The sequence below is a fragment of the Carcharhinus amblyrhynchos genome, chromosome 16, assembly GCF_965287045.1.
Source record: "Carcharhinus amblyrhynchos chromosome 16, sCarAmb.v2.hapA, whole genome shotgun sequence".
Lineage (NCBI taxonomy): Eukaryota > Metazoa > Chordata > Chondrichthyes > Carcharhiniformes > Carcharhinidae > Carcharhinus > Carcharhinus amblyrhynchos.
In genome coordinates this window covers 55,227,469-55,253,741 of record NC_137339.1, presented here as the reverse complement: position 1 = coordinate 55,253,741, position 26,273 = coordinate 55,227,469, and the positions used below count along the sequence as shown (strand labels likewise).

Here is a 26,273-nt window from a genome sequence, read left to right as displayed (position 1 = left end):
GCATAGTAATAATACATCTCACAACATATTGATACTCCAGAAGTTGTAGACAACAATATGCTACAAATAGAAATAATCACATATTCTAAACACCATTTTAGATTCAGATTTATGCACAGGCCAATAATAAATCATTGATACAAGTGCAAAGGAAATAACATTCCAATTTGGATTTTGGAGGGTCATGCACCCAAAAACTGCTGAAGAGGTCGGTTTAACTCTCCAAAGTATCATAATTTAAAAATGATCCAAATTTGCATAATAAACACTGTTTTGTCACAGTTACCATTTAGATTTGAACTTCCACAGTCACAGCTCAAAATCTATCACCTTCTGGCATACACATAGTATGTTCTTTTATGACCCAATTAACACAATGTAACCAAAGCACAAGCTTTTTTCCATCTGTTTAACAAATTATAGAGGAAACTCCTCCATCATTCTGTCCACTTTACCAGTTTATTTATGAATAACGTAACTCGCACAAATGGTTTATTTGTCCTCCAAGCATTTTAACTCTTGTAACCCCAAATAACTAAGTACTAGGAAAAATCCCATCATCTGTTGTGAAGTCATTGACGCTCTCCAGAGCCCTTAGCTTTTCAGAAAAATTAACTCCCAACATGTTAGCATTTACGTACATTGAATTGAAAAACTTTACATGTGAACATGAGGATTACCGTAGATAACATTTACTCATTACAGGAAAGTCACAAAACAAACAGATATTACTTAGTAGCATTATCTCACATTCAAATAGTTATATCATAAACTGAGAACATGTTTCAATGCATCCCTCTTTGAAATATAAAACCCATACAGACTCTCTTTCCATTACCTTTTATTTGTCGTGCGGTACCTTGTCAAAGGCCTTGCTAATATCCATGTAGACAACATCAACTCCACCACCCTCATCTACCTATTTGGTTACCCCTTTCAAAAAAGTCAGTCAAATTTGTGAGATGTGATTTGCCACTCACAAAGCCATTCAGACTGTCCCTAAGCAGTCCTCGCCTCTCTCAATGTCTGTAGATCTTGTCTCTCAGAATACCTTCTAACAACTTACCCACTGCAGATGTTAGACTCACCAGCCTGTAGTTCCCAGGCTAATCCCTGCAGCCTTTCTTAAACAAAGGCACAACATTTGCCACCCTCCAATCTTCAGGCACCTCACCTGTGGCTGTCAATGATTCAAATATCTCTGTTAGGGGACCCATAATTTCCTCCCTAGCTTCCCGCAATATCCTGGGATGCACTTCATCAGGTCCCGTGGATTCATCTATCTTGATGTGCTTTAAGATTTCCATCACCTCCCTTTTCTGTGATATATACACTCCTCAAGACATCAGTATTTATTACCCCAAGTTCCCTAACCTCCATGCCTTTCTCAGTGGTAAATACTGATGAAAAATATTAATTTAGAATCTCACCCATCTCTTGTGGCTCCGCACATAGATGACTTTGTTGATCGCTAAGAGGCCCTACTCTCTACCATGGTTACTCTTTTGCCCTTTTTGTATTTATAGAACATAGAACATTACAGCGCAGAACAGGCCCTTCGGCCCACGATGTTGCGCCGACCAGTTAAAAAAAAACAATGACCCTCTAACCTAAACCAATCCCTTTTCGTCCATAAACCTATCCACGGATCTCTTAAACGCCCCCAAACTAGGCGCATTTACAACCGCAGCAGGCAGGGCATTCCAATCCCTCACCACCCTCTGGGTAAAGAACCTACCCCTGACATCCGTCCTATAACTACCCCCCCTTAATTTAAAGCTATGCCCCCTCGTGCTAGCTTTCTCCATCCGAGGAAAAAGGCTATCACTGTCCACCCTATCTAAACCTCTAATCATCTTATATGTTTCAATAAGATCCCCTCTTAGCCGCCTTCTTTCCAGCAAAAACAACCCCAAATCCCTCAGTCTCTCCTCATAGGACCTCCCCTCCATACCAGGCAACATCCTGGTAAACCTCCTTTGCACCCTCTCCAAAGCCTCCACATCCTTCCTGTAATGTGGGGACCAGAACTGCACACAGTACTCCAAGTGCGGCCGCACCAGAGTTGTGTACAGTTGCAACATGACGCTGCGACTCCTAAATTCAATCCCCCTACCAATAAACGCCAAGACACCATATGTCTTCTTAATAACCCTATCTACTTGATTCCCAACTTTCAGGGATCTATGTACACATACACCTAGATCCCTCTGTTCATCCACACTATTCAAAGTCCTCCCGTTAGCCCTATACTCAACACATCTGTTATTCCTACCAAAGTGAATTACCTCACGCTTCTCCGCATTAAACTCCATCCGCCACCTCTCGGCCCAGCTCTGCAACCTGTCCAAGTCTTCCTGCAAACTATGACACCCTTCCTCACAATCTCTGACTTTGGTGTCATCAGCAAATTTACTAATCCACCCAACTATACCCTCATCCAGATCATTAATAAATAATATTTAATAATTAATAATATTAATAATTAATATTTATAGAAGTCCTTTGGACTCTGCTTTGCCTTATCTGCCAGAGCAATCAAATATCCCCTTTTTGCCCTTCTGATTTCTCTCTTAACTCTATTCTGAAACCCTCCATATCTTCAAGGAATCCATTTGATCCCAGCAATCTATTCATGTATATGCCTCCTTCTTCTTGATCAGTACTCAATATCCCAAATCATCCAGGGTTCCCTACTTCCCTCCCAACACAGTATTAGGATATGTAGTGGACAGTGTCTCACTCAGCACAGTATTGAGGATGTGTAGTGGAGAGTGCCTCCCCCAGCACAGTATTTAGACCATAAGGTATAGGAGCAGAATTGGGCCATTCAGCCCATTATTGTGAGGCTTTGCCCTTGGATCCTAGTTTAGCCCAGTAATTTTCCCCATGTTTGCTCTATCCAAGCCTTTATTATTCTGTAAGTTTCAATGAGATCCCCCCTAATCCTTCTAAATTCCATCGAGTACAGACCCAGAGTCCTCAAATGCACCATTATACATCAAGTTTTTAATTCTTGGGATCATTCTGATGAATCTTCTCTGGACCCCCTCCAAGGCCAGCATATCCTTCCTTAGATACAGGGCCCAAAATTGCACTCAATATTCCAAATGTGGTCTGACCAGAGCCTTATAAAGCTTCAGTAATGCATCCCTGCTTTTGTATTCTAGTCCTCAAAATGAATGCTAATGTTGCATTTGCTGTCCTAACTACCAACTCAATCTGCAAGTTAGAATCCTGAACTTTAGAATAAAATACAATCCGTAGAATCCCTGCAGTACAGAGAGAGTGATGTGGATATGCTGGCGTTGGACTGGAGTAAACACAGTAAAAAGTCTGACAACACCAGGTTTTAGTCCAACCGATTTATTTGATAGTAAACTCACAAGCTTTCAGGTTAGCCCCTTCGTCAGGTGAATGGAGAGTTCTGGCCTCAGACAGAGCATATAAAGCACAGACAGTTTAGAGATTACTGATTAGAATGCAAATCTTTATACCTAACCTGCTGTTCAAGTCCTAAAGTGGCTGACAATGTGTGTGGAAGGAGCACTGATACAGAGAGAGACCATTTGGCCCATCGAGTCTGTACTGACCACAATCCCACCCAGGCCCTACTCCCGTAACCCCACACGTTTACCCTGGTTATCCTAGGATCTATTTAGTATGACTAGGGTCAATTTAGTATGGCCAATCAACCCTAACCACACATCTTTGGACTCTGGGAGGAAAGTGGAGCATCCGGAGGAAACCCATGCAGAGAAAGGGAGAAAGTGCCGCCTCTATACAGACAGTAACCAGAGGACGGAATTGAACCTGGGTCCCTAGCACTGTGAGGCAGCAGTGCTAACCACCAATGCTGTAACTAGGACTCCCAAGTCTCTTTGTGCTTCAGATTTCTGATAAGATGAAAGGTAGTGGACAACGTCCCTCCCATCTCAGTAAGGATACTTTGAGGATGGTTTCAGACTGGGTTATGAGGTATTTATGTCTACTGATTCTGCCCCCACACATATTTTCGCAGCCAGCTGGAAATGAGTCCTGATCGATTAGCTCACCAGGCGTTTTTGACTCTGAAAGGTGATGCCTGGGAGGCCAGTAGAGTTCAAAAGACAAGCAGAAAAGGAGCAACATCTGGGGATGCAAGCAGGTAAGAGTTTGTGTAAAATTCAGTCGCATTCAGCGAGAGGCCATCACAAAATAAATTAAAGAATTTGGTTCCAGGCCACTTGGAAGTGCCAGGAAAGGGCAGGATGAGCTTTACTTTCCAATCTTCCTGAAACTAACTTGGTTATGGTGTGAGCAGTTTCCTGGAAAATCTTTTCTTTCAGTGGATGCTCCGTACTCTCAATTGACACAAATCTTCCTTTTGATCACTCAGCTTTTATGAATTCCTGTGATAATTTGGGGCACACATGTTGTCTATGCTTTCTTTCCGTCGTCCCATCCCGTCCACTCCCCTGTCGTCCCGGCGCCCCCCCCACCCTCCACCCTCACTCCCATTCACACCCCCCTATGTTCCCATTCGTCCCCCTCTCAACGCTCCCGTCCGCCCCTTTCACCCCTCACTCCCGTTCGTCTGACCCCCCTCGCGCTCACCCCGGGGGCAGTCCCTCCTCACTCCCATTCCCTCTCTCACCCCGGGGGCGCCCCCCCCCCCCCCCCAACTCTCTCACTCACCCCGGGGGCGCCACCCCCACCCCCACTCTCGCTCATCCTGGGGGTGGGCCCCCACTGCCTCGCTGTCCATGGGCCTCTGCGCTCTGTGTGCCAGTAATGTCTCCATCACCCATACACACACACATGAACAGGATGGAGGGTAGCAATACATGTTATTTATACGCACTTTAGCAAGGTCTCTGACAAGATCCTGCATGGCAGCCTAGTCTGGAAAGTTAGATCACATGGGATCCAGGGGGAGCTAGCAAATTGAATTCATAATTGGCTCGATGGTAGGAAACAAAGAATGATGGTCGAAGGTTGTTCTTCAGACTGGAGGCATGTAACTAGTGGTGTGTCTCAGGGGTCAGTATTGGGACCCTTGTTATTCGTTCCTTATATCAATGATTTGGTTGTGAATGTACAAAGCATGGTTAATGAGTCTGTGGATGATAATAAATTAGGAGGTTGATAACAGAGAAGGTTATCAAAAGTCACAGGTGTATCTTGATCAGTTAGGGAAGGGGGTCAAGAATTGGCAAATGGATTTCAGTACAGATAAGTGTGAGATGTTGTGATTTGGAAAGGCAAACCAGGGTAGGATTTATACAGTGAACCATAAGGCTCTGGGGAGTGTTGAGGAACAGAAGGACCTAGGAGTACTTGTACTCCTACAGGACAGCATGATGGTCCAGTGGTTAGCACTGCTGCTTCATAGCACCAGGGACCCGGGTTCGATTTCCAACTTGGGCCACTGTCTATGGAATTTGCACGTTCTCCCCATGTCTGCATGTATTTCCACCCACAGTACAAAGATGTGCAAGTTAGATGGATTGGCCATGCTAAATTGCCCCTTAGTGTCAGGGGGACTAACTGGGGTAAAGCATGGGGTTATGGGGATAGGGCCTTGTGGGATTATGATTGGTGCAGACTTGATTGGCTGAATGGCCTCTTTCTGCGCTGTAGGATTCTATGATGATTCTGCATAGTTCGTTGAAAGTAGCATCACAGGTGGTGAAGAAGGCATTGAGCACACTGACCTTCATCAATCAGGGCATTGAGTATAGGAGTTAGGACATTATGTTATAGTTGTATAAGTCATTGGTGAGGCCACACTTGGGCTGTTGTGTACAGTTTTGGTCACCCTATAGGAAAGACATTAATAAACTGGAAAGAGTACAGAGGATATTTATAAGGATGTAGCCAGGATGAGTGGGCCTGAATTATAGGGACCAGTTGGCCAGGCTAGAGCTTTATTCCTTGGAACGTAGGAGCATGAGGGCTGAATAAGGAATCGGTAGATTTGTTAAAATAGAACCATAGAATCTCTACAGTGCAGAAAGAGGCCATTTGGCTCATCAAGTCTGCATCAACTCTCCAAAAGGGAGTCCTTCTGAGGTGTATAAAATCAATGATGAGCATACAAGAGATGAACACACATAATCTTTTTCCCAGGGAAGGGGAATTGAAAACTAGAGGGCATAAGTTTGAAGTGAGAGAGGAAAGATTCAAAAAGCATTTGGTTAAGTACATGGATGGGAAAGGATTAGAGGAATATGGGCCAAACCTGGGCAATTGGGACCAGCTGGGAGGGCAACATGGTTGACATAGTTGGGCCTTTTTTCATGCTGAATTGCTATGACTCTGACTGCCTGTACTGTCTCTCCACTTCCCTCTCACTCACACAAACTGTCTATACCCCTCTCCATCACTGTTAGCCGCTGTTGACTGTACTTGATCTTGATTCCTAGGAACTGTAAAAAAAAGAATAGCTCACCCAGCAAAGTGAGGAGAAACCAGACCCGTGTACAGTTGTGCAGTTTCAGCACGATTGATAAAGCCCTTTCTGAAGAGGTGAGTTCATGTTTGATTCTGTATCTTTGTCATTGCAGTACTGTGAGAATCAGGGACAGTATTGTCATTGCAGACCATACGGATCTGAGACAAGAGTATCATTACAGCACCATGAGAATCAGAGATAGGACTGTTGTTACAACACTGTGCGAATCAGGAACAGGACTGTTGTTCATGTCATGTATTAATTTTAGGGAAAAAATAATTAGAAATACCTCCCAGGAAACAGGAGAAAGCCGTTTACCCTTTGACTTCGCTACACTGTTTATATTAGTGTTTTCTTTCTCTCTTTATTATATATTTCTTGATATACAAAAAATCAAATGTATATGTATTAGTTGAGCCTTTTTACTCTTTGTGAAATGATCTTCCACTCTTAGTCACATCATTCTAGAAAGAAATTCAGAAACATCTGTTGGAAATGGGTGATTACTGGTTAGTGTTATGTTCCAAGTTCTACACCCGCCACCAACAGAACAAGTTTTTCTCCTTTATCTCATCAGCTCGTTCCAGAATCCTTAATACCACAATCAAATCATTCCTTAATCTTCTATATCAAAATAAACATAGTTCTCTTAGAAAATGAATCTTGGGAGATAACTATGGGAAGCAAAGATGTGGCACAGGATTTAAAAGATATTTTGCATCAGGCTTTATAATGGAAGATGCTCTGAACATCCCATTAATACTAAAGAATACAGGGGAGTAATTAAGTACCATGACCACTGGAGAAACAGTACTGGACAAACTGATGGGACTAAAGGCAGATACGTCCTTGGCCCTGATGGGTTGTATCCTAGGACCCTAAAGGAAGTAACTGCAGAGATAGTAGATGCATTGATTGTAATTTTCCAAAAATCCTTGGATTCCGGAGGATTGGAAAACTGCTAGTGTGACACCCCTATACAAGAAGGGAAGGAGGTCTAAAGTTGAGTAACTTTAGGTCATGTAGTTGGAAAAACATTGGAATCAGTTATTAAATAAATAATAGCACATTTGGGAAGCATAATCTAATCAAGCAGAATCAGCATGACTTAACGAAAAGAAAATTGTTTTTGAATAATTTATTATAATGGATAGAAAGGAACCAGTAGATATGTTGAAATAGAACCGTAGAATCTCTACAGTGCAGAAAGAGGCCAGTTGGCCCATCAAGTCTGCACTGACTCTCCAAAAGAGCATCCCACACAGGCATCTCCCTTTCACCCTAACCCTGCAAACCCATACATTTACTATGGCTAATCCACTGAACTTTTAACACTAAGGAGTAATTTAGCAATTCAGTCCACCTCATCTGCACATCATTGGATTATATTTGGATTACCACAAGGCGTTCGAGAATCCATGATTTTGGAGGTAGTATATAGGCACGAATAGCAAATTAACTAATAGGCAGGAAACAGTGATGGGGATAGAGAGTTATTTTTTAGGTTGGCAACCTGTAACCAATGTTGTTCTACAGGATCAATGTTGGGACCACAACTGTTTACAATATATATTAATGAATTGGAGGGAGGAAGCGAATATACTGCAGTCAAATCTGCTGACAACACAAAAATAGGCTGAAAGGCAAGTTGCAAGAGGGGCATCACGACAGCTCAGTGACTATCACTGTTTGCTGTGCAGGTACATGGATTTGGGCCGGTGTCTGTGGGAGTTTGCGCATTCTCCCTGTGGTTGCATGGGTTTCCTCCGGGTGCTCCGGTTTCCTCCCACACCCCAAAGATGTGCTCTTAGGCTGATTGGTGTAAGAAATTGTCCCTAAATTATTCTCCCCTTAATCTGGCTTCCAATGGGGGTGCCATAAGCATAGACATAGGTCAAGGATGGAGGAGGAAAAACACATCGTTAAGATGGCGGCGCAGGCTTGTTGGGCCGAAGGGCCTGTTTCCTGTGCTGTGTTGTTCTTTGTTCTTTGTTCATTGTTCAAACAGTTTACAAAGCGATACCGATAGATTAAATAAGTGGACAAAAAGTTGACAAATGGAGTATAATGTAGGAGCACAATGTGAGATTCTTCATTTTGGAAGGGAAAACAAAAGAATAAAGTTTTATTTAAATGGAGAAAAACTGCAACAATAAAAAGGGACTTGAAGATATTTGTACACAAAACACAGAAAGCTAGCACACAGGTGTAGCATGTAATCAGGCAGGCTAATGGATTGTTACCCCTATTTCAGGTGGATTGGTGTATAAGCGTAGGAACTTGCTGCAACTGTGCAAGAACTGGAGAGACCACATCTTAGAGTACTCAGAGCAGTTTCAGTCCCCTTATTTAAGGGGATATATAATTTCATTGGAGGCAGTTCAGAGAAGGTTCATGAGAATGAACCCCAGTATGGAGATGATGATTAAAGGTTAAACAGATTGGGACTCTGCTCATTGGAATTTAGAATAATGAGATGCAATCTCGTTGAAATATAAAGAATTGTTAAGGGGTTTGACAAGATAAATGGTGAGAGGATGTTTTCCCTCATGGGAGAGTGTAGGACCAGAATAAAGAGGCCTCAATTTAAGACTGAGATAAGAAGGAATGTCTTCTCTCTGAGGGGTTTTGGATCTCTTTGCCACAGGGAACTGTGGGGGCAAAGCCCTTGTGTATATTGAAGGCTGAGATAGGTTTTTTTTGATTAGTAAGGAAATCAAGGGTTATGGGGAAAGGGCAGGAAAGTGGACATGAGGAATGTCATTGGATCAGCCATGATCCCATCTAGCGGTGCAGGCTCGACGGTCCAAATGGCCTGCTCCTGTTCCTATTTCTTATGGCCTTGTATCTGAAGAATTACAAGACTACTTTAAGTAATCTCTTCTCATTATGTAACTTTTGATGTCCAAGTAACAGAAGAGTTGTATCTATGTTGCACTTGATCCAAAGCTGATATATTTCTATAATGTGATGCCCTGAATAATGCTCAGTTCTTTAGAGCTAATTAGGACTTTGTTAGATGTATGTTCACCTTCTCATTATAATGATTAATGTACCATTAATATTTTGACGATATTTTGAACAGACTGCTACATTTTAGTAATGTGCATTCACAAACTCCTCAATCTCTTTGGTTCTCTGCTGTTGCGGCATTTCACTATTTAAAGAATATGCAACACTCAGAATGTATGAGCCCAGGTTTGTCTGCTGAAATCCATCGGCCACAGTTTCACCCACTCACTTCATCCATTAATGTCTCCTTATAGGTGATAGAGGAACATCACACTAACCCCAGTGTCAGGAACAAACTTGTGTTAAATATAGTGAATAGCTGAGGCCTCAACACAGATCTTTGTGGGATAGCAGAGTCCTTCCTGCCAGTGCATCCCCATGATTGCCAACTCTTTGTTTCCACCATCTAATCAATCTCCTAAGATTTTATTTGAGTTAATAGTATCTCATATGGATCCTTATAGAATGCCTTCTAGAAGTTTATATAAACTACATCCATAGTCTCCTGTCTAATTTCCTCAAACATTTCTAATTGGTTCAAAAAACAGAACTCAAACTTTACAATTCCTTCTTAGCTCTCATTCTAAACAGCTCAAATTTCTCTACATAGTCACTCTGGAGGGTGACATGGTGGCACTGTGGTTAGCACTGCTGCCTATAGCACCATGGACTCTGGTTCGATTCCAGCCTTGAATTGGTGCAGAGTCTGCAAGTTCTCCCTGTGTCTGCTGGGCTTCCTCCAGGTGCTCCATTTTCATCCCAAAGATGTGTGGGTTAAGAGCATTGGCCATGCTAAATTGTCCCTTAGTGTCCAAAGATATGTAGGTTAGATGGATTAGCAATGATAAATGCATGGGGTTACAGGTATAGGGAGGGGATTAGGTAAGATGCTCTTTCAGGGAGTCAGTGTAAACTCGATGGGCTGGGCAGTACAGGTAGTGTGGGTGAGAGGGATGGAGCGACATTACAGGATATGGGAGGGATGGAGGGACAGTACAAGCAAGTGTGGGTGTGAGGAATGGAAGGACAGTACAGGCAAGTGTGTGAAAGAAAGGACAGTAGATGCAGTGTGGGTGTGAAAGAAAGGACGGTACATGCAATGTGGTTGTGAGAGAAGGGACAGTACAGGCAGTGTGGTTGTGAAAGAAGGGACAGTACATAGAAACATAGAATAGTACAGCACAGTATAGGCCCTTCAGCCCTCGATGTTGTGCCAAGCTATGTCCAAACCCAAGATTATGCTATCCCACTCCCTATCATTCTGGTGTGTTCTATGTGCCTATCCAATAACTGCTTGCAGGCAGTCCATTCCACACCCCAACCACTCTCTGAGTAAAGAACCTACCTCGGACATTCCTCCTATATCTCCCACCATGAACCTTATAGTTATGCCCCCTAGTAACAGCTACATCCACCCAAGGAAATAGTCTCTGCAAGTCCAGCCTATCTATCCCCCGTGATCATCTTATAAACCTCTACTAAGTCACCTCTCATTCTCCTCAGCTCTCTCAACCTTTCCTCATAATACCTACCCACCAAACCAGGCAGCATCCTGGTAAATCTCCTTTCACTCTCTCCAATGCTTCCACATCCTTCTTATAATGATGTGACCAGAATTACACACAATATCCCAAACGTGGTCTCATATAGTTGCAGCATAACCCCACGACGCTTAAACTCTAACCACCTGTTAATAAACGCTAACACACTATAGGCCCTCTTCACAGCTCTATCCACTTGAGTGGCAACCTTCAGAGATCTGTGGATATGAACCCCAAGATCTGTCTGTTCCTCCACATTCCTTAGAACCCTGCTGTTGACCCTGTAATCCGCTTTCAAGTTTGTCCTATCAAAATGAATCACCTCACACTTATCAGGGTTAAACTCCATCTGCCACTTTTCAGCCCGACTCTGCATCCTATCAGTGTCTCTTTGTAGCCTACAAGACCTCATCCACTACTTCACCAATCTTGGTGTCATCAACAAATTTGCTAACCTGCTCTTCAGCCCCCTCTTCCAAGTCAATGATAAAAATCACAAATAGCAAAGGACCCAGCACTGACCCCTGTGGTACACCACTGGTAACTAGCCTCCAATCTGAAAATTTTCCTTCCAGCACCACCCTCTGTCTTCTATGAGACAGTCAGTTACGTATCCAATCGGCCAAATTTCCTTCTATCCCACACCTCCTTATCTTCATGAGCCTACCCTGGAGAACCTTATCAAACACCTTACTAAAATCCATGTATACAACATCAACTGCTCTACCTTTGTCTACACACTTAGATACCTCCTCAAAAAATTCAATCAAATTTGTGAGGCAGGACTTACCCCTCACGAGACCGTGCTGACTATCCCGGATTAAGCTGCATCTTTCCAAATGGTCATAAACCCTATTCCTCAGTACTCTTTCCATTAACTTACTGATCACCGAAGTAAGACTAACTGGCCTGTAATTACCAGGGTCATTCCTATTTGCTTTCTTGGAGAGGAACAACGTTTGCCACTCCCCAGTCCTCTGGCACAATCCCCGAGGACAACGAGGACCCAAAGATCAAAGCTAAAGGCTCCGCAATCTCATCTCTTGCCTCCCAAAGTATCCTAGAATGTATCCCATCTGGCCCAGGGGACTTATCGACGCTCAAGTTTTTCAAAATTGCTAATACATCTCCCCTCAGAACATCTACCTCCTCTATCTTATCAGCCTGTATCATACTTTCATCCTCAAAAACATGGCCCCTCTCCTTGGTGAACATTCGACGTTCATTCAATGCCTCACCTGTCACTTCTGACTCCATGCACAAGTTCCCACTACTATCCTTGACTGGCCCTAACCTCACCCTGGTCATTCTTTTATTTCTCACGTAAGATAAAAAGCATTGGGGTTTTCTTTTATCTGACCCACGAGGACTTCTCATGCCCCCTCCTAGGTCTCCTAAGCCCTTTTTTAGCTCATTCCTGGCTACCTTGTAACACTCAAGCAACCCAACTGAACCTTTTCATCCTTGCATACGCTTCCTTTTCCCTCTTGACAAGACATTCAACCTCTTTTTGTGAACCATGGTTCCCTCACTCGGCCATTTCCTCCCTGCCTGACAGGGACATACCTATCAAGGACACGCAGTATTTGTTCCTTGAACGAGCTCCGCTTTTCATTTGTGTCCATACCTGACAGTTTCTGTTCCCATTTTATGCTCCCTAATTCTTGCCTAATCACATCATAGTTACCGCTGCCCCAATTATAAACCTTGTCCTGCCGTATGACCTATTCCTCTCCATCGCAATAATGAAGGACACTGAATTGCGGTCACTGTCTCCAAAGTGCTCTCCCACAAACAAATCTAACATTTGGTCCAGTTCATTACCCAGTATCAAGTCCAATGTGGGTGTGAAAGAAGGGACAGGACATGCAGTGTGGGTGTGAAAGAAGGGACAGTACAGGCAGTGTGGGTGTGAAAGAAGGGACAGTACAGGCGGTCTGGGTGTGAAAGAAGGGACAGTACAGGCGGTGTGGGTGTGAAAGAAGGGACAGTACAGGCGGTGTGGGAGTGAAAGAAGGGACAGTACAGGCAGTGTGGGTATGAAAGAAGGGACAGTACAGGCGGTGTGGGTGTGAAAGAAGGGACAGTACAGGCGGTGTGGGTGTGAAAGAAGGGACAATGGAGGCAGTGTGGGTGAGAGAAAAGGAGAAACAGTACAGGCAGTGTGGCTATGAGAAAAGTGACAGTACTGGCAGTGTGGGTGAGAGAGATGGAGGGACAGTACAGGCAATGAGAAAATGAACAATACAGGCAGTGTGAGTGCGAGGAATGGAGAGACAGTAGAAATGACGTGGAACAATCTTATTTAATTGTTGTAAAACTAACAGCTCCTCTCTCTTGGTAGGTTCCTCACAGAGAGTGTGCAACCAAACTAAAGAACCTTTCTTTGGGTCACAGGAACAGGAATTCAAGTAAGGTCAGTTGTTCTTATTTCCCGCAGCATCCCTGTCGTTGCTGCAGTTCCAGTAACGTTGTTCAGTTACTAGAATATTATCACAGTCAGACCATTAGTAGTCACCGGACTATTCTCTTTGCAGTAAGTATTGGACACTTATTGGCTTGAGGTAGATTTGACAAAGAAGAGCTGTTTCCATTTGCTAATAGTACAAGGGCTCAGGGATACAGGTTAAAAATATTTGGTAAGCGATTCAAGGGGTGAGGTCATAGAAGTTTGAGTTAGAACATAGAACATAGAACATTACAGCGCAGAACAGGCCCTTCGGCCCACGATGTTGCGCCGACCAGTTACAAAAACAATGACCCACTAGCCTATACCAATCCCTTTTCGTCCATAAACCTATCCAGAGATCTCTTAAACGCCCCCAAACTAGACGCATTTACAACTGCAGCAGGCAGGGCATTCCAATCCCTCACCACCCGCTGGGTAAAGAACCTACCCCTGACATCCGTCCTGTAGCTACCCCCCCTTAATTTAAAGCCATGCCCCCTCGTGCTAGCTTTCTCCATCCGAGGAAAAAGGCTATCACTATCCACCCTATCTAAACCTCTAATCATCTTATATGTTTCAATAAGATCCCCTCTTAGCCGCCTTCTTTCCAACGAAAACAACCCTAGATCCCTCAGTCTCTCCTCATAGGACCTCCCCACCATACCAGGCAACATCCTAGTAAACCTCCTCTGCACCCTCTCCAACGCCTCCACATCCTTCTTGTAATGCGGGGACCAGAACTGCACACAGTACTCCAAGTGCGGCCGCACCAGAGTAGTGTACAGTTGCAACATTACACTGCGACTCCTAAATTCAATCCCCCTACCAATAAACGCCAAGACACCGTACGCCTTCTTGACAACCTTATCTACTTGATTCCCAACTTTCAGGGATCTATGTACACACACACCTAGATCCCTCTGTTCATCCACACTATTCAAAGTCCTCCCGTTAGCCCTATACTCGACACATCTGTTGCTCCTACCAAAGTGAATTACCTCACACTTCTCCGCATTAAATTCCATCCGCCACCTCTCGGCCCAGCTCTGCAACCTATCTAAGTCTCCCTGCAGACTATGACACCCTTCCTCACAATCTACCACACCTCCAACTTTGGTGTCATCAGCAAATTTACTAATCCACCCAACTATACCCTCATCCAGATCATTAATAAAAATTACAAACAACAGTGGCCCCAAAACAGATCCCTGAGGCACACCACTCGTAACTGCACTCCATGATGAATATTTACCATCCACCACCACCCTCTGTCTCCTATCTGATAGCCAATTCCTGATCCAACTTCCTAGATTACCCACAATCCCATACATCTGCATTTTCTGCAGAAGCCTACCATGGTGAACCTTATCGAACGCCTTACTAAAATCCATGTATACCACGTCAACTGCCTTACCCCCATCCACCTCTTTGGTCACCTTCTCATATAGAGGATTACAGCATGGAAACAGGCCCTTTGGCCCAATTTGTCCATGCTGCCTTTTTTTAAACCCTTAAGCTAGTCCCGATTGCCCTCATTTGGCCCGTATCCCTCTATACCCATCGTACCCATGTAACTATCTAAATACTTCTTCAAAGATAAAATTGTACCTGCCTCTCCAACTACCCCTGGCAGCTTGTTCCAGACACTCACCACCTTGTGTGTGAAAAAATTGCCCTTCTGGACACTTTTGTATCTCTCCCCTCTCACTTTAAACCTATGCCTAGTTTTAGACTCCCCTGTCTTTGGGAAAAGATATTGACTATCTAGCTGATTTGTGCCACTCATTATCTTATAGATCTTTATAAGATCACCCCTCAGCCTCCTACACTCCAGAGAAAAATGTCCCAGTCTCTCCAGCCTCTCCTTATAACACAAACCATCAAGTCCTGGTAGCATCCTAGTAAATCTTTTCTGCAGTCTTTCTAATTTAATAATATCCTTTCTATGATAGGGTCACCAAAATTGCACACAGTATTCCAAGTGTGGCCTTACCAATGTCTTGTACAACTTCAACAAGGCATTCCAACTCTTGTATTCAATGTTCTGACCGGTGAAACAAAGCATGTCGATTGCTGCCTTCACCACTGTGTCTACCTGTGACTCCACTTTCAAGGAGTTATGAGCTATAAAGGGTATGAGAGAGAACGTTTTTATACAGCGAGTGTAAATCCAGGATGTGCAAATACTTGGTTTCCGGGAACTGAAGGGAGCAGTGGGTTAGGAAGATTATCTGTGATTGTATTGAGATAGGTTCAGTGTGGCATCTGGGCTATTCTGCTCTTATCTGTTACGTGCCTTTGATCTAACCTTGGTTCATCTCTGAAACAAAAATACAGCACAGGAGGAGTGGGGGAATTACAGGCAGTGTATTCTCAACTTGCTTTGGTTGGGATTGGCATTGCAGAATCCCCCCCACTATCAACCTGTTGGGGTTACCATTGGCCAGAGATTAAACTGGACCAATTAAATACTGCAGTGAGTAACTCACCTGACTCCCCAAAGCCTGTCCACCACCTATAAGTCAGGAGTGTAATTTTTCACTCAGAGGGTGGTGAGTGAGTGGAATCGGCTGCTGTTGGTGGTGGTAGGAGCAAACTCGTTGGGGTCTTTTAAGAGACTTCTGGATGAGTACATGTGATTTAATAGGATTGAGAGTTATGGATATGATCGGCGCAACTTGTGGGCCAAGGGGCCTGTTTGTGCTGTAGTGTTCTATGTTCTATGTTTTATGCAATGGAAAACTCCCAACTTGCCTATATGATTGCAGCTCCCATAACACTCAACATGATTGTTACCCCTTCCACAAACATTCGATCCCTCTACCACCAACACACAGTGGCAGCTGTGAGTACCGTGCACAAGGTGCACTGCAGCAACTCACCAAGGCTCCTTAGGCAGCATGTCCCAAACCCAATATTGATATCATCTAGATCATGACAGCAGCAGATACCTGGGAGCACCTCTACCTGGAGGTTACCCTCCAAGCCAGACACCATCCTGACTTGGAAATATATCGCAGTTCCTTCGCAGTCAATTTTTGGGTCAGAAATTCTGGAGAGGCCTTCCTAACAGCACTGTAGGTGCACCTCTGCCTCGGGGACTGCAGCAATTCAAGAAGGCAACTCACCACCACTTTCTCGAGAGCAATTAGGGATGGGCATTAAATGCTAGTCTTAGCCAGCTAGCCCATATCCCAAAGTGAAGAAACTTACAAACTATGTGTGGAGAGAGTACAGGCATTATGTGTATGGGGGGAAGACAGAGTACAGGCAGTATGTGTATGGGAGAAAGAGAGAGTACAAGCAACATGTGTATGAGAGAATACAGGCAGTATGTATGGGAGAGAGAGAATAGGCAGTATGCTGCAACTATACTGGTCGTTGGTGAGACCACATTTGGAATATTGTGTTCAGTTCTGATTACCCCAGCATTGGAGAGAGTGCAGAGGAGATTTACCAGGATGCTGCCTGGTTTGGAGGGTGGACCTTATGAGGAAAGGTTGAGGGAGCTGGGGCTTTTCTCTTTTGAGTGGAGGAGGATGAGAGGTGACTTACTAGAGGTTTATAAGATGATGAAAGGGATTGATTGAGTGGACACGCAGAAACTATTTCCTCGGGTGGATGTAGCTGTTACTAGGGGGCATAACTATAAGGTTCATGATGGGAGATATAGGAGGGATGTTGGAGATAGATTCTTCACTCAGAGAGTGCTTGGGGTGTGGAATGCACTGCCTGCTGTGATAGTGGAGTCGGACACTTTAGGAACTTTCAAGCGGTTATTGGATCCCTCCAGAATTATAGGAAGGGGATAGCTTGATCTTGGGATTGGACATAGCTCGGCACAACATTGAGGGCCGAAGGGCCTGTACTGTGCTGTACTGTTCTATGTTTCTATGTGTATGGTAGAAAGAGAGTGTACAGGCTGAATGTGTCTGGGAGAAAGAGTGTGTACGGGCTGAACGTGCCTGGGAGAAAGAGGGTACGGGCTGAATGTGGCTGGGAGAAAGAGGGTACAGGCTGAATGTGGCTGGGAGAAAGAGGGTACAGGCTGAATGTGGCTGGGAGAAAGAGGGTACAGGCTGAATGTGGCTGGGAGAAAGAGGGTACAGGCTGAATGTGGCTGGGAGAAAGAGGGTACAGGCTGAATGTGGCTGGGAGAAAGAGGGTACAGGCTGAATGTGGCTGGGAGAAAGAGGGTACAGGCTGAATGTGGCTGGGAGAAAGAGGGTACAGGCTGAATGTGGCTGGGAGAAAGAGGGTACAGGCTGAATGTGGCTGGGAGAAAGAGGGTACAGGCTGAATGTGGCTGGGAGAAAGAGGGTACAGGCTGAATGTGGCTGGGAGAAAGAGGGTACAGGCTGAATGTGGCTGGGAGAAAGAGGGTACAGGCTGAATGTGGCTGGGAGAAAGAGAGAGGGTACAGGCTCTTTATTCCTCACTCAGTACAGGCAGTGCGGGTATATAAGATGATGAGATAGTATAGGCAGTGCGGATGTGTAAGGTGACAGGCAGTACAGGCAGGGTGAGTGTGCCTTCCATACCGCTACCCCCCAAACTAATTCCCACCTTGGTGTGCAGTTTGCATGTTTTCGCCGTGTTTTTGTGAGTTCCTCCCGGTGCTCCATTTTCCTCCCACACTCCAGCGGTGTGTTGGTTAGATGGATCAACAATGCTAAATTGCCCCTTAGTTCCAAAGATGTGTAGGTTAGATGGATTAGCCATGCTAAATGTGTGGGGTTACAGGGAAAATGTAGGGGAGAAAACTGAGGTCAGAGAGCTGATGCAGACTCAATGGGCTGAATGGCCTCCAACACTAAGGATTCTATGATTCTACAACATGGAATTTCCACTGCCCACTCACTTAATCTATCAACATCTTCTTCTGATATTCTGATCCCATCTACGCTGTTAATTAGGCCACGTCATCAGTCAAGATGGATAATTTGGTCCTCTATTCCTTCATTCATCTCATGAATAAATGTGGTGAAAAGCTGAGAATCCATTCTGTTTGGAATGTTGTCCAAAGAGAACCACCTCATTCTCTCAATGGTTCAAATATCAATATTTGTTTTATTATCTGTATCATTTTCACACCAGTTAGAAATTGGCCGAATCTGCCATCACTGATTGCCATGCTGTTACTCTTCAAATGAAGCTACTGGAATCCTGATTGTTGAAGGTTGGAAACTCCTGTTTTGTAGGTTATCAGGACATTGTTAAGTCCAGTCAGGAAGGACAGCTTTGTCCTCAGACCTAACAGTTCTACACAAAGGAAGGAGATGAGTGGCCGTTCACCTGAGAGTCATCTGAGGTAATTAACTTTGTATAAACCCCTGTAATCCTTCAAACTCCACCAAACATGTTTAATCTGCATGGGGTTCTGCCCTGGAAAGAAAAATAAGAGAAACATATCTGTTGGCCCTCTCATTGCCTGCACGACAACTGGCCTTTGACCGGCTCGTGGTTTACATTTGGGTTTTGCACACCCTAGCACATAGCGAGTGTGTCTGTGTGAACATGAATTGGTGTGCAATACTTGATTATGTGAAATGCAATATGTGGGAAGTCGTGGACACTAAATGTGGTCCTAAATGATCACATGTGCAAGAAGTGCTGCCAGCTGCAGAAAACTGAGATCCGGGTTCCCCAGTGCGTGTAGTTAGATGGATTAGCCATGGTAAATGAGCGGGGTTACAGGCAAAGGGGAGGGCTTCCTTAGTGTGTATGTGCCTGCGCGCGAAGGAGCCAGGTTCCGCGGTGCATGCGCGCACATGAGGGGGCTGGCTTCCCCGGTACCCGTGCATGAGGGCACCAACTGGAGCTCCAAAACCCCTGCAATAACTTAATTTTTTTTCTCACAGGAACACAAAGTCAGCATCAAATTTGAAAGAGCCATCGAAATTACCAGCCTCCCAGAGTAAATTGTTCAAGTTATCTTTGGCTATCAGAGACTCTCCTTCAAACCAAAGGCCAGTGGCACAGATTATATCCCCAGGCTGCGCAGTGCTGGAGAAACCCACGAGACATCAGGTAGAAAACATCAGTCCCTCCTGCCAGCAATCTGCCTGCTATCCTACAACGCACACACTGTTTTGGAAAGATGACCAATTGCCAGCATTAACCGACAGCGATGAGGACAGTGCGAGTGATCTCTCCGATTCTGAGAGAATTCCCGTCATCTCAACACCCTGCGACCCACCAGATCTGAAACTCCGAGCTGAAGTGATAGCCCCGATGGAGTTGGCATTGATGCAGCCTTTGAACTGCATTGACTTCAGCTATCCAGATGTCCTGCCAGAGCCCTATGCCAGCTGGGACCTACGGGAGCTGTCTCTGCTGGTTAACATGAAGAACCCTCTTACCACCCAACCTTTAGGGCTTTTGGAGAGCTTTGTGCAGCGGCTGCTCGAACTCGAGTGGCTGCAGCTGAGGACAGAGGAGACGGAGAGGAGTAAGTCCACCCGTCAGCGCTCCAACACTGTCCCTCGGAGCTGTCACTCTGCCAGAAATCCAGCGAGGGGCAGGAAGGCAGTGTGTAATGCAGCCAGTAACTGCAGCCATTGCCAGTTGCAATACCCTTACTGCAATGGTGCCTGTCATCCCTACACATATCAAACCTTCTCGCATAATCCCAGCGTAAAGCAGCATCGCTCCAACTCGCAGCTGAAAGGTCAGTCCAAGACCTGGGCCAAGGATATGCCCTTATTTCGCCCTAAGGAGCTGATGCTAGGAAAAGGAGCCTTGGCAAAGACCCACTCACGCCACACCCCAGCAGCTGGTAAAACTAAGACGTGCAAAGAGCCCCCGTGCCCAGTGCAGTGCCCAACTCCTTCCACACAAATTCACTCCTTGAGGCCAGGCAGGTCACGTCAGATAACTGACACACACAAAATTGGGAGTATGGACAAGAGCATGGAACTGGGGAAAGACTTTAATCTGATGAACAAAATCCAAAGGATCAGAAACCCCAACAGAAAGGAAAGGAGACCACACACACATCCCAAATAGAGAAAAGCTGCTGAGATGATGGAGAGACCTGAGACTACCTAACTCATCAGTACTATTTATTTATTCTGATGGGATGGCGCATCCAATAGCTAGTCTCCCTAAATCTCACACGCCCGCCCATTGTCCTCTGCCTCTGACCCCATTCTCCCTCTGCATGTGCTAATGGGCATTGTGACAGTGCAGAATTTATACCTATTCCTCCCACCAGGTCAAAAGTGCCGTTAAGCTATCTCTTAAACTGTTCACCCTGACTGTTGTACAGAGCAGGCCTCCATTCTCAGCAAGTAATACACAGGGATGCAGTTTAGTCATTCTGTATCGGAGTATTGCTGTATGTTGGGTACATTAAAAAACTAAAATTAAGCCACTGGATTTGTGGACAAATTCTAGATTCTCCATGTACATAAAAATACACTGTACAAGGGGAGCGGGTACACAGCGCAGACTGTACACAGGGAGTGGGTATACAGCGCAGATTAACAAAGAACAATACAGCACAGGAAACAGGCCCTTCGGCCCTTCAAGCCTGTGCCGCTCATTGGCCTAACTAGACCATTCTTCTGTATCCCTCCATTCCATTGTACATAGGGAGTGGGTATACAGCACGGATTGTACACGGGGAGTGAGTACACAGGGAGTAGGTACACAGCATGGGCTGTACACGGGGAGTGGACTCAAACTCATGATTGTAAAGGGATTGAAATATTGTTATCTAATTTCTCCCATCTGTATCTGTTTAAATCAGCAGTGTGGAGAATGTCCTTGTGGGATTACTGATTAATGTGAGTGTTTAATTGGGATTTCCAAAACATTCCCACTTGGAGTTGTGAGCTGAAGATTGAAGCTGGGTGCAGCTGTTTTATATTCATTGCGTTAATGCCTCTGCTGTTAATAAAGTGATCTGGTCAAACCTGCCCAACGTTCTTCATCTCTTCAACAGGAACCTTGTATCAACACTGTCAAATATAACAATTACCATTGCCCCCCCCCCCCGCCCCATACACACACACTCATGCACCACTGACTCATGCACACATTTGTCCACACATGTGTACCCAGGCACACACATATGTTGTGTACATTAAAAAACTAAAATTTGATCACTAGATTTGTGGACCAGTTCTTGAGTCTCAGTATACATAAAAATACACTGTACACAGGAGTGTACACAATACAGACTGTACACGGGAAGTGGGCACACAGAATGGACTGCATACTAGGAGTGGGCACACAGTGCGGGCTGTACATGGGGAGTGGGTACACAGCATGGACTCGCACCCAGATGCACACACATACTCGCATGCATACCCAGAAATACGTACTGTCCTGGACACTTGCGCGGGCCCAGACACATGCGCAAGCATACACTCATCTGGATATGTGCACACAGTAAAAAGTCTGACAACACCAGGTTTTAGTCCAACCTATTTATTTGATAATATACTCACAAGCTTCCGGGGTTAGTCCCTTCGTCGGGTGAATGGAGAGTTCTGGCCTCAGACAGAGCATATAAAGCACAGACAGTTTAGAGATTACTGATTAGAATGTGAATCCTTACACCTAACCTGCTGTTCAAGACCTGAAGTGGCTGATAATGTGAGTGGAAGGAGCACTGATCACAGGTTAAAGAGATGTGTATTGTCTCCAGACAGTACAGTAAGTGAGGTTTTGCAAACCCAGGCAAGTCACGGGGGTTACAGATAGTGCGACATGAACCCAAGACCCCTGTTGAGACCATCCTCGTGTGCAGAACTTGGCTATCAGTCTCTGCTCAGCGACTCTGCGCTGTCGTGTGTCGTGAAGGCCGCCTTGGAGAATGCTTACCCGAAGGTCAGAGGCTGAATGCCCGTGACCACTGAAGTGTTCGCCAACAGGAAGGGAACAGTCTTGCCTGGTGACTGTCGAGCGATGTTCATTCATCCGTTGTCGTAGCGTCTGCATGGTCTCCCCAATGTACCATGCTTCGGGACATCCTTTCTTGCAACGTATCAGGTAGACAATGTTGGCCGAGTTGCAAGAGTATTTACCATGTACCTGGTGGATGGTATTCTCACGTGTGATGATGGTATCCGTGTCGATGATCCGGCATGTCTTGCAGAGGTTGCTGTGGCAGGGTTGTCAGCAACCTCTGCAAGACATGCCGGATCATCGACACGGATACCATCATCACACGTGAGAATACCATCCATCAGGTACATGGTAAATACTCTTGCAACTCGGCCAACATTGTCTACCTGATACGTTGCAAGAAAGGATGTCCCGAAGCATGGTACATTGGGGAGACCATGCAGACGCTACGACAACGGATGAATGAACATCGCTCGACAGTCACCAGGCAAGACTGTTCCCTTCCTGTTGGCGAGCACTTCAGTGGTCACGGGCATTCAGCCTCTGACCTTCGGGTAAGCATTCTCCAAGGCGGCCTTCACGACACACGACAACACAGAGTCGCTGAACAGAGACTGATAGCCAAGTTCCGCACACATGAGGATGGTCTCAACAGGGATCTTGGGTTCATGTCGCACTATCTGTAACCCCCATGACTTGCCTGGGTTTGCAAAACCTCACTTACTACTGTCTGGAGACAATACACATCTCTTTAAACTGTGATCAGTGCTCCTTCCACTCACATTATCAGCCACTTCAGGTCTTGAACAGCAGGTTAGGTGTAAGGATTCACATTCTAATCAGTAATCTCTAAACTGTCTGTGCTTTATATGCTCTGTCTGAGGCCAGAACTCTCCATTCACCCGACGAAGGGACTAACCCCGGAAGCTTGTGAGTATATTATCAAATAAATAGGTTGGACTAAAACCTGGTGTTGTCAGACTTTTTACTGTGTTTACGCCAGTCCAACGCCAGCATACCCACATTATGTGCACACACCCAGATGCGCACTTGCACATGCATCCAGACACGCATGCGCACACACATTCCTGCAAGTCCCCAGACACATACCCAGAGCACGTGTGCACACCCAGAGGAAGGACATGAAAGACCCCAAACGAGAGTACCACCCACAGAGTAATGAATGTAGTCAGATGGTCAGAGAACTGAACTTGGTAAGCAGCAAGCATGCATGGAACAGCTCCTTGCAAGACCATATTTGGAACTGTCTATAGTTAAAACCTAACAAAAGCATTCATGTTTAAACATGCAACCTTTAAGATCTCATCAGTAAGCAATCACCACTGCAATAATAAAAACCCCATATTAAGTACAATATGACATGGTCCATAGTTTGAGACTTCAGTAGCAGATCAGGTTAGATTTCTGCAATTATTTTCCCTGTGTTCAGTGGGACATGAAGGGATGGATAGTTTGTAAACATATGGATCACTTGAAGAGTAGTGAGATGCTGCAGCAGTCAGATTTGATTTATTATTGTTACGTATTAGTAGACAGTGAACACTATTGTTTCTTGCATACTATACAGACAAAGCAGACCATTCATAGGAAAGGAAAGAGTGCAGAATGTAGTGTTACTGTCATAGCTAGGGTGCAGCGAAAGATCAACTTAGTGCAAGGTGGGTCCATTTAAAAGTCCGATGGCAGCAGGGAAGAAGTCGGTTGGTACGTGACCTCAGACTTTTGCATCTTTTTCCCAATGAAAGAAGGTGGAAGAGAGTATATCTGACGTGTGTGCAGCCCTTAATTATGCTGGCTGCTTTTCATAAGGCAGCGGGAAATGTAGACCAAGTCAATGGATGGGAGGCAGGTTTGTGTGATGGACTGGGCTTCATTCACAACCTTTTGTAGTTTCTTGCGGTCTTGGGCACAGCAGGAGCAATACTAAGCTGAGATACAACCAGAAAGAATGCTTTCTATGGTGCATCTATAAAAGCTGGTGAGGGTTGTAGCGGACATGCCAAATTTCCTTAGTCTTCTGAGAAGTAGAGGTTTGGTGGGCTTTCTTAACTATAGTATCAGCATAGGGGACCAGGACAGATTGTTAGTGACCTGGACACCTAGAAACTTGAAGCTCTTGACCATTTCTACTTCGTCCCCATTTCTCTGCTACTCTTCCTGAAGTTGATGGCTATCTCCTTCGTTTTGTTGACATTGAGGGAATGATTATTGTTATCACACCAGTTCACCAGGTTCTCTATTTCAGTGTTGCCAACAAGAAATGTTTTCAAACCTTTCAGCACCAAAGTACTTGATTGACCTGTTATAGATAGAACCAGTGTCTCTGTGGAAGAAGTAGTAATGAACTGCTGCTGCCAGATGTGGTAGCCATTATTGCAGTTCCTTTTAATGTCAATCTTGTGGAAGCATCTCAGACCACAGATTACAAGAAACGTAAAAACATCTCAAAACCTCGACGTAAATTGTCCAACTTGTTTAGCTAGATTTGGGACTGTGTAACTTGACTTTGGAAGATTGTATAAAAGAGTTAAAGCAGGAGAGATGTGCTAATTGTCCCTCTAAGGGCAATACAGCATAAGAAGGACTGACGGATCACTTGGGACTGAGAGGCAGCCCTGGAGATGGAGCTCTCAGGCAGAAGACAGTATGAAGACACATCGGGACTGGGGCAACTGGTGGGTTACCAGCCTGTGCATTGTTATTGCTTTTTAATAAATACCTTTTCTGTTCTAACAAGATCTGTCAGCATGCGTTGTTCATATGTTCCTGGTCTAATAAAAAGACAGACATTGTTAAATCTTGTCCTGGGATGTGTTAGTCAAAGTGGATTAAATATCAGTGAGAGAGCATTTAGGAGACGATAACTATAGTATAGAAAGGTAATGAAAAAGGAGAAGGAGCAATCCAGAGTAGGGATAACTAATTGGGGAAAGCCAACTTTGATGAGATGAGAATGTGTCTGAGTTCAATCATAGAACCCGACAGTGCAGAAAGAGGCCCTTCGGCCCATCGAGTCTGCACCGAACACAATCCTACCCAGGCCCTACCCCAATATCCCTACATATTATACCCTCTAACCTACGCATCCCTACACACTAAGGGGCAATTGCTTAGCATGGACTGTGAGAGGAAACCGGAGCATCCGGAATTGAGTGAGTTGGAATCAAAAGTTGGCAGAAAAGACGATGGCTGAAAAATCGTAGAATTCTGCGGTGCAGAAGGAAGCCATTTGGCCCATCGGGTCTACACTGACCACAATCCTTTCCGGGCCCCATCCCCAAAACCCCATGTATTTACCCTAGCTAGACCCTTTACACTAATGGATAATTTATTATGGCCAGTCAACCTAACCCACACATATTTGAAGTGTGGAAGGAAACCCACACAGACATGAAAAGAATTTGCAAACTCCATACAGGTATTGAACCAAGGTCTCTGGTGCTGTGAGACAGCAGTACTAACCACTGTGCCATCATGCGTGCCATCCTCAAATAGGCTACCTTCAAAGATATAGTATTGAAGGAAATTTGGGGATGTATTCCATTGAAGGGGAAAGGTAGGACCAATAAATCCAGAGCATACTGGATGATGCAAGAGATAGAGAAGAAGATGAAAAGGAGGATGCATACGAATGATAGATGTCAGTTGGAAAATACAAAGGAGAATCAGGCTGAATATGGAAGGACCAGAGGGGAAGTGCAAAAACTAAACAGAAAAGCAAGGAGCGAGGCAGTGAACTTAAAAGAGAATCCTTCCCCCAGTCTGAAAAAAAAAATCACTATTCCCAGTTTCCTGTTACTCAGCTAATTTCTTATCCAAGTGCCTTTTATTCCATGAGCTAGAATTTTGTTCACAAGCTCAGTGGCACTGAACGGAATAGAACCATGATAGAAGTCCTTGGGATTCTCTTGGTTCAATACCTGTATGGAATTTACAAGGAAGGCATTGTAAAGATTCT

At 44.8% G+C, this 26,273-nt stretch overlaps 1 protein-coding gene across 1 annotated transcript in view; it reads left to right on the top strand.

Annotated features, from left to right (window-relative positions):
- fam217ba (family with sequence similarity 217 member Ba) overlaps positions 1-21,360 on the top strand; it is a 35,807-nt gene extending 14,447 nt beyond the window's left edge. The window contains exons 2-6 of the mRNA XM_080205102.1: positions 4,022-4,147; positions 6,408-6,510; positions 13,334-13,405; positions 18,640-18,749; positions 19,300-21,360. Coding sequence (XP_080061228.1) covers positions 4,032-4,147; positions 6,408-6,510; positions 13,334-13,405; positions 18,640-18,749; positions 19,300-20,446 — 1,548 coding nt within the window. The 5' untranslated portion in view covers positions 4,022-4,031 and the 3' untranslated portion in view covers positions 20,447-21,360. The remainder of the gene's footprint in view (positions 1-4,021; positions 4,148-6,407; positions 6,511-13,333; positions 13,406-18,639; positions 18,750-19,299) is intronic.
- Positions 21,361-26,273: the final 4,913 nt, after the last annotated feature.